Here is an 8,901-nt window from a genome sequence, read left to right on the forward strand (position 1 = left end):
GATTCTCCTGTGTCCGAGCTCTGCAACAACGAAAAGCTTAGTCTTATCAACTTAATTAAAGAGAGAATAAAGAAGGCTATTGAGGGAACGAATGCGTTTATAGCTGCTATAATATAAGAAAAGAACAGATTTCAGCGCCAATGCACAACATTCAGTTTAACTGCAATCAGATACATTCGTGAGAATGAATCATTGGACTTGTTGGTAAATAGGAAAGCGTCATGCTCTCACCAGTTCTGCGATTTTCAGTAAACCTCGTTTGGACTTGAGGAATGGCAAATCCAACTCCACAAACCTGACCGTAATACTTTGCTTCTCCTCCATCTCACCTCTCTCTTTCTCTATTTCTTTCTCTCGCTTTCTCTCTATTTCTATCTCACGCAGAAAGTGACTTCCCGATCAAAAAAAACTCAATGTGTTAAACTGTTCTCTCTGCTACAGGAAACAGAGCGTTAAGCAACCCAGCTGTAGTTTTGATTTGACAGTGTGAAGAAAAAACTTTTGTGCAGTACCGACATACACACACCCATACATACACACACACACACACACACACACACACACACACACATGCTCTTCATTTTACAGAGACAACTTGGGGGGAATGTTTGCTCTTCATAAAAAGATAAAAATTCTGCATGAAACTAAAAGTCTGACAATCTGTCTACCGGTCTCTCAACATTTCTTTCTCTTCTGTAATTTAGTTTCATTGGGTAGAAACAGGAAGTGAGTCGCTGATGGATGATTTTTTAGAATGTGCAATGCAGAGCTGATAGATTTGTCTTTAGATAAAGCAACATAAGTCAGCTGTACCTGAGAATACATCTCATTTAAAAGTGTGATCGTGGGTCCAAAACAAACCACATGAAATTTCCTTCCTCTAAATGAGAGCTAAACACAGGAACTGTTACACACACATCTAACCGGAATATGAACTGAGCCCTTCCTGACAACCATCACAGGTCCATTGCTCTAGTGTTAGCGTTAAATGATCATTAGATGTGTGTTAGATGTGAATTAGTTTAATGTTTTCTGAGCATTAGACAGAACTGCAGTCTGTTATACACACTGCTCCAGTGATCAGGGGAAGATTAGCTTCACTTCAGTTTTTTCTATTGCATACCCACCGTCGCCCTCGGCTCGTTCATCAGGGACGATCTGATCATTCTGAGTCATACACACTCACATTCCATACAAACTTAAATGATTCTTTTGATTGTGTAAAGCTGCTTTGGGACAGTGACAATTGTTAAAAGCTCTATACAAATAACATTGAATTGAATTGAATGTTGGATAATTATATGAAACATTTTAATTTAGAACACCAAATAAACAAACTAGGATTTCATTTTCATTCAGTCCGACCCCCCAAACACACACAAACACAAGCAAGCCCTATAAGGACATAAATGTTCATTAGACATATGAATAATATTATTGCATGCATTTCTATTTTAATGTGCATACTTTTAAACTTATCACTATAACAAGTAGAATAAGACCTCTGCATTCCTCTGAGAAGTTTTACATTTTTTTATTTTACAACACACACGTGCGCACACACACACACACACACACTGCTCCAAAACAGAAATCAAACCCTCAATGCTGGGGATGCCAGGCCACAGTGCTAAACACTACACCACTGGGCCGCACATCGATTCATTTATTTCTCTTAATTACTCTGTATTTTTTTATCTCTACTGTGTACACTTGTTTGTATTCTATTTGTGTGTGCGTGTGTGTGTGTGTGTGTGTACAGCTCTCTATGTGCTTGTGGAGATTGTACTATTTTATGTTTATCTAATTTCTTAAACTTTTTTATTTTTATTTTTAATTAAATTTTTATTAGTTTAAAGTTTTGTTGCAAACTTCATTTATTTTTATTTTAAATGAAATTTAAAAGTTTTTGTTAAAATGTCTTATTGCTATTATCTTTTATTTCATTTCATGTTTATTTTATTTTCTTCTATGTAAAGAACTTTAAATTACCACTGTGTATGAAATGTCGACCCCAAACCTCACATCCGTACAGCGCAATAGGCGCGATGACGCTATCAAAGATTTTACACCAGATTCTAATTAGGATGTGTGTTTTGTAAAATCTTTACTTAATTGCATATAGAGCTCTTCGTGCTTTTTCTTTCAGTGCATTCACTCCCAGATCAAAGCCTCTGGAGGCGCTGAGTTTCAGTCCCAGGTAGTCATAGTGTAACGCGTGCTCTAGGGTGGTGTTTCCCAGAGTGAACGTGGGTCTGTTCTCCTGAGATCTGGCCTTTTTTTGAGAGATGATAATTTTGTTTTCTGTCAGATTGACTGTCAGGGCCCAGTTCTGACGGTACCGCTCCAGCAGGTCCAGGTGCTGCAGCAAGCCGTGTTCAGTAGGAGACAGCAGCACCAGGTCGTCTGCGTAGAGCAGAAATTTGACTTCCGTATTGTTTAGGGTCCAGGAGCTGCAGATTGTTCCAGTAGCACTGCTAACTCATTAATGTAAATATTGAACAGCGTTGGACTCAAGCTGCAGCCCTGTCTCACCCCACTTCCTGTCTCACCCCACGTCCTGTCTCACCTCGCGTCCTGTCTCACCCCACTCCCTGTATCACCCTGCGTCCTGTCTCACCCCACTCCCTGTCTCACCCCGCGTCCTGTCTCACCCCACTCCCTGTCCCACCCCACTCCCTGTCTCACCCCACATCCTGTCTCACCCTGCGTCCTGTCCCACCCCACGCCCTTGAGTGAAGTATTCTGTACCGTTAAGCCTGTACAGGCCCAGGCCTCGACAGAGCTGCACCAACTCCTTACCGTTTTTATTTACTACAGGATCTGGGTTGACTCTTTCTTTTGTTGTAGGGGTTAAATTGGGAAGTGTGTTAAATATATTCTCTTTTTGGTGAAGATCCGCGGTGTCACTTGCCAAACCTGTCCTGGCGTTAAAGTCTCCACACAGCAGTACATTTCCCTGAGCCTGGACATGGCATGTTTCTGCGTGGAGGTTGTGGAAAAAGTCTTGACTGTAGTAAGGGGACTCTGCAGGTGGAGTCTAGACTGCACAGATAAACAGACTCTTCTCATTGTTCACTACACCTCGTCTGAGCTGAAGACAAATATGTGTGAGCTCTCTTTTTACAACAGACAGGTACGGTGTAAGATCATCTTTATACCAAATTATAACTCCACCAGAGTCTCTGCCATGTTTTATGTTGGCTCTTTTGAAGGATGGTAGTATAATTTCTCGGTAGCCTGAGGGACAGTGAGTCTCCGCGTCCCAACGGCACCATGTCTCCAACAGTATCAAAATGTCATGGTGTGCGTTTTTTAAAGAGTCTGCATTTAGGGTTTTAGTTCCCAGGATGGAAGAACATAAACCCTGAACATTCCATGAACTTATAGAGAGTGATTTCATTTTTTTTTTATTTTAAACTAAGTTAGTGATAGTAGAGACGAAAGAGAGGAATTAGAATATTTAAGATTTGTATATAATTCTGGAACAACATTACTATTATAGAAATCTTATTGTACTAATGAACATGTATACAGAGGATTTACTTGTATTAGAGATACAAAAAAAAGATGTAGCCAAAGGACTCTTATATGTTAACACGACCTAACTCTCTCTCCTTCCTTCTCTCTCCCCCCCTCCCCCTCCTTCTCTCCCCCCCCTCCCTCTCTGAGGTATTTCTCTACTTTTACTTTCTTGTCGCGTGCGTATGACGTTTGTACACGCGAGGTTTTTACGTATTACGTTGTTAAACGACGCACAACCCGGAAGTGTCAGACTGCGTGCTTCGCCGCGCGCGCGTGTGTGCGTGCGTGTGTTTGTATGTAAGTGTGTGTGTGTGTGTGTGTGTGTGTGTGATGCTGAGAGATGATCCGGTTGATGAACACATGTCGAGCGACTTTTAATTCTTTTAATTTCATCCCTCCGGCCGTGAGTGTGTGTCCGCTCCACAGCGCGCTCAGGACAGGTAAACAACAACAACAACAACAACAACAACAACACTAAGACTAACACTAAGACTAACACTAACATTAACATTATTATTATTATTAACAGCTCATTCGGAGTAATTAAGAGCTGGCACGAGACCCACGTGTTTATAGAAAAGTTAAAGTATATAAATATATAAAGTATATAAATATATAATGTATATAAAGTATATAAATATATAAAGTATATAAATATATAATGTATATAAAGTATATAAATATATAAAGTATATAAATATATAAAGTATATAAATATATAAAGTATATAAGGTCCAGTCGGAGACTTTAATAAACCCTTAAATCCACCTCATGTTCAGCTTTACATCTTTAATCTTTATTTCTTTCCCCTTTGTTCTGATCTCTCTCTCTCTCTCTCACACACACACACACACACACACACACTCATTTAAACTCATCTACAATCATTAAATGTACAGTTATAAAGTTTAACATATTTATTCAGGCTAACAGCAAATAATTTGATAAATGATGTCATTAACAGGATAATATTTATTTATTAACTGATAAGGATAAAACCCCATATATTTACATTATTGCTAAACTACATAAACTCCAGTGTGTGTGTGTGTGTGCGTGTGTGTGTTCTCATGATCACATGACTCGTCACTCACTCATCTCTCGGTCTAACCTGCTTTCTTCTTTTTAAAAACGTCTTTATTAGTTGATTATGTCCTAACGTGCCGTCTCCCCCTCCTGCTCTGAGGCTCGGGGTTTGTGCTTCATGCTGTTCTCTTCCCGAATCCTCTCACTTCTACAGTAACCCGCAGCTGACCTGAGATCAGCTTGTTTCATTATGTTGTCTTCTTCTCAAGGAAAACTGGTGCGTGATGGTGAGGACAGAAAACCAGTGGTGAGTTTGTTTTCAATCTCATTGTTTTTTAAATTCATTTTTTTTAAGAAAATGGCCCCATTGTCTCTCAGCTGCGAGCACGTCACTGTCTCTACTGGCCGAGCTTTAGACAAACCTCATTTGCAAATATTTACATACACTGTCAGACTGCAGAGAGGGGATGGTTTCAGTATTCTGGACCTGATGTTTGTTTTTAAAAACACTTCTGACAGACATGATTAGATGGACTGACCCACAGTGTGAACCGCGAGTAATTCAGTATGAAATTCGAACCATCAGCCTGACGCGGGCCAGTGCAGGTTGGTTATAGCTGTGTGTGAAGTGAAAGAAAGTTAATCATTGGGTTTTTTTTGGGTTTTTTCTCAGATTTGCATTGAGGGAAACATCGCGAGCGGAAAGACGACGTGTCTGGAGTATTTCAGCAAAACCAGCAACATCGAGGTGAGAAACACTGAACTGACAGCAGGGGGCGAAGTTGTGTAGTTGTGCAGTGTAGAAATACCTCAACTCACCCGTCTCGCCTGTCTCACCTGTCTCACCCGTCTCACCTGCACGGTGGTGGCACGAGGGCGTGGTGCAGGTGGTGTGGACTGTGAAGTGGAGGACTGTCTATAATATTTTTGTGCAACACTTCCTCATAATATTTTCTCTAAATAAGGAAGAGGAGTTGGGGTGTGAGGGGGGCTGGGTGGGGGGTCCAGGTGTGAGGGGTATAGGGGCACTGGGCCAGGGTTAGGGGTGTGAGGGGGCAGGGTCTCAGGGTCTTGTGGGGGTAGTGTATGTGTTAGATGTTAACACGACTCTTTAACTCTGATAAACTCTTCCAGGTTCTGACTGAACCGGTTTCCAAATGGAGGAACGTTCGAGGACACAATCCACTGGTGATCTTACACACACTTAAAACCGAGTCTCTATAGTTATTAATAAGAGCAGCTAGTTATCCTAAAGTAAATTAAAGAGTAAAGTGGAGGATGATGATGATGATGAAGATGTTTGTGTCTCCTGCAGGCTCTGATGTACGAGGACCCGACGAGGTGGGGTCTCACACTGCAGACCTACATCCAGCTCACTGTCCTCGACCATCACCTCTCCAAAATAGTACGCTCCCTCCTGTGTCACGCCTCACTGCCCCCGGGGCTGCCCTCCGCCCCCTGCCATCGCCCATCCCCCCGCCCACCCCCCGCCCCCCCTCCGCAACCCGAGTCCGCTCTCTGAAGCTTTATTTATCTTTCTGTTTCCTCTGTGCAGACGGCCCCGGTCAGGATGATGGAGAGATCTCTGTACAGCGCAAAGTACATATTTGTGGAAAATCTCTATAAAAGGTGAATAAGTACAATTTATTTATAAAGCACATTTCTAGCAACTTTTTTTCCTTTCTTTATATTTGTTTTCTTTATATAATTTTTCTTTTTGTATTTGTTTATCAGGTCAGGTTAGTTTTTTTTGGCGTATGTATTTATTTGTTTAATTATTGTGCATTTATGTTCTTATTCATCGTTTAAAAAGATTAGGGTTAATTTAATGAGATCAAACAGCTGATTTTTTTTTTCCTTTACACTTTTATACATTTGAGAGAATATACAGTAACGATCGATAGACCCCTGTGGTGACAACGAGGGGAAACTATTCTGAGGCCACGACTGACTAATGCGAGCGTGTGCTGATGAGGTCACTCGCGTCCCAGGTGTGAGAGGACGATGGTTGTCTTAAAGTTATTCTGTGTGTGTGTGTGTTTGTGTGTGTGTGTGCGCGCGTGTGTGATTAGTGGGAAGATGCCTGAAGTGGATTACGCTGTCCTGACCGAGTGGTTCGAGTGGATCATCAGTAACATCTCCCTTCCTGTAGACCTGATTGGTTCGTTACTCAAACTAGTTTTCAGTCGACTCTCAGTAACCGTGTCCGCTCGTTAGCATTGTTAGCTGCAGTTAGCATTACATACGTTTCTCTAAATGTGATAACTAATAAAGTTCTACTCAGTCAGAAAATCCTTTACACTTTCGTTAATAAATAATATCTCAGACTGACTTGCTGTGTTCCCCGTGTTCTCACTGCACTCTAGTCTACCTGCAGACGTCTCCTGAGACATGTCTCGCGCGTCTAAAGCAGAGATGCAGACAAGAAGAAAAAGTCATTCCACTGGTACGACTGCAAAAACCCTCCGATGGATTCATTTATTAAAGTATTTATCTGCAGTGTGGCATGGATATTTAATTGTTTGTGTGTGTGTGTGTGTGTGTGTGTTCAGGAGTACCTGGAGGCTCTTCATCATCTGTATGAAGACTGGCTGATAAACCAAACCTCATTTAAAGTTCCTGCTCCTGTTCTGGTAAATATGACTCTTCATATTATTATTATTATTATTTAAATACAGAATTTGCCAAACAAACATTTTGAGAAGTGATATTGCTATAATATTCTTCTGAACTGCAGTGTAAGATTTCATCAGTTTAGATCTGCTAGAATGTTTTAAAGTTTGCATTTATATAATAATCTAACTTTTAGAGACAGGAAAAAGAAATCATTTTTTATCATTTTATCATTTATCACAATCATTGAGATTGTGTGTGTGTGTGTGTGTGTGTGTGTGTGTGTGTGTGTGTGTGTAGGTCATCCCGGCTGATCATGATCTTCAGAAGATGCTCCATCAGTATGAGGAGAACCGAGACAAGATCTTCACCGTGCCTCGAGCTCCATAAACAGGGACGTTTCTCACACACTTTGTTCTAAAGGCAGTGTTTTGTCCTGTGTGTGTGTGTGTGTGTTTGATAAAGTAGTAAACAAAAAAAAAAGAAATAAATGATAGTACTTTATTATCGTTTAGCTGAGAGTGAATGAAATCGATTCCTGATTCATTACATCTTGATTCCATTCAAAATCTACTTTTGATTCATTGATTCGATTCAGTGAGTCAAGTTTCTGTAGGAAATATAATAATATAAACTTTGACTAAAAGCCTCTTTCTGTTTTATTCAGACATTTTTCTTTAAATGTATTTTTATCATGTGTAAAGGAATTCTCACCAACGCATCAAGATCATTTATATTCTTTTTTCATTCTAAGTTTAAATTCTCAGCTACACACACACACACACAGTTTATTGTCTTAGCCATACAGCCATGTCTATGTTTTAGAGGACCAGTTGGTTTTGTACTTTACTGGATTTTTTTGTCTTTTCTAATGAAAATTATTTGCATTTTTTACATTTTCACATTATTAATTAATTTATTTTCTTTTTATGTCTGTTTATTAATTGTAATATTGTTTAATATTTATTTTTTTAAATCATGAATCATTCCACAGCTCACACCAGAGAGTTAAACCATTGGACACAACAGCATTGTAATGATTTTTTATTTAATCTGTACGTAAAAACCCCAGAATGTTCCTATAAAAGTGTCACTTGTGTTTGGAGGCCCGTTACAGACCGTTAGAGATCAGTAGTACTTTATACTCCTCCTGTTTACGCTGTAATTGTAATAAACCTGTGAGAAATGGATGAACTGCTGATTTCTGTCTTTCTTACTGTACATGAGCAGAGATCAGACTGCCAGCATCATCTGATCCTCTATCATATTATTATTACTTTTATTACATTTAGGATAATAATATTGTGTGTGTGTGTGTATGTATATATATATATATATATATACATACACGTAATATATTGTACGAAGAATCTCACACACTGAACGAGACACGAGTGCAAATTACACTCTGATTCAGCATCAGGAAGGTACAGATAACACACACACATACACACACACACACACACACACACACATACATAAAACACCTGTCCTGTACACATGTTTAAACACGGGTGTCAAACTTATTTTAGGTAACACACTGTACCTCATGCGTAGAACACACACACACTCAGATAAAACTTAACATGTCCTACAACATCACTCGCACGCACACACTCACACACACATCAACCCAGAGACGAGTGGTAATGAGCTGTGCAGGTCAGCAGGACCAGGCGTGAGGAGCTCTGGAGGAAAATCACAGCGATTTCATTTAGCTTTAGCTGTTTATACTCG

At 39.9% G+C, this 8,901-nt stretch overlaps 2 protein-coding genes across 4 annotated transcripts in view; one reads left to right on the top strand and one right to left on the bottom strand.

The window, feature by feature from the left end:
- Window positions 1-389, bottom strand: part of LOC128519330 (chemokine-like factor) — a 1,911-nt gene extending 1,522 nt beyond the window's left edge. Inside the window, exon 1 of the mRNA XM_053493024.1 lies at window positions 232-389. Coding sequence (XP_053348999.1) covers window positions 232-324 — 93 coding nt within the window. The 5' untranslated portion in view covers window positions 325-389. The remainder of the gene's footprint in view (window positions 1-231) is intronic.
- Window positions 390-3,816: 3,427 nt separating this feature from the next.
- On the top strand, window positions 3,817-8,354 carry tk2 (thymidine kinase 2). 3 transcript variants are annotated; one of them, XM_053492430.1, is made up of 10 exons: window positions 3,817-3,965; window positions 4,821-4,858; window positions 5,225-5,299; window positions 5,686-5,739; window positions 5,867-5,956; window positions 6,107-6,180; window positions 6,624-6,712; window positions 6,918-6,997; window positions 7,104-7,184; window positions 7,465-8,354. In XM_053492430.1, the coding sequence occupies exons 1-10, from the start codon at window positions 3,866-3,868 to the stop codon at window positions 7,552-7,554; spliced, it is 771 nt and encodes a 256-aa protein (XP_053348405.1). In that variant the 5' UTR covers window positions 3,817-3,865; the 3' UTR covers window positions 7,555-8,354. The 3 variants fall into 3 exon arrangements, with proteins under 3 accessions (XP_053348405.1, XP_053348406.1, XP_053348407.1); XM_053492431.1 differs by having other exon boundaries at window positions 3,840-3,965; window positions 4,712-4,858; XM_053492432.1 differs by having other exon boundaries at window positions 3,840-3,965; window positions 4,766-4,858.
- Window positions 8,355-8,901: the final 547 nt, after the last annotated feature.

This window comes from Clarias gariepinus, chromosome 3, assembly GCF_024256425.1.
Source record: "Clarias gariepinus isolate MV-2021 ecotype Netherlands chromosome 3, CGAR_prim_01v2, whole genome shotgun sequence".
Taxonomy (NCBI): domain Eukaryota; kingdom Metazoa; phylum Chordata; class Actinopteri; order Siluriformes; family Clariidae; genus Clarias; species Clarias gariepinus.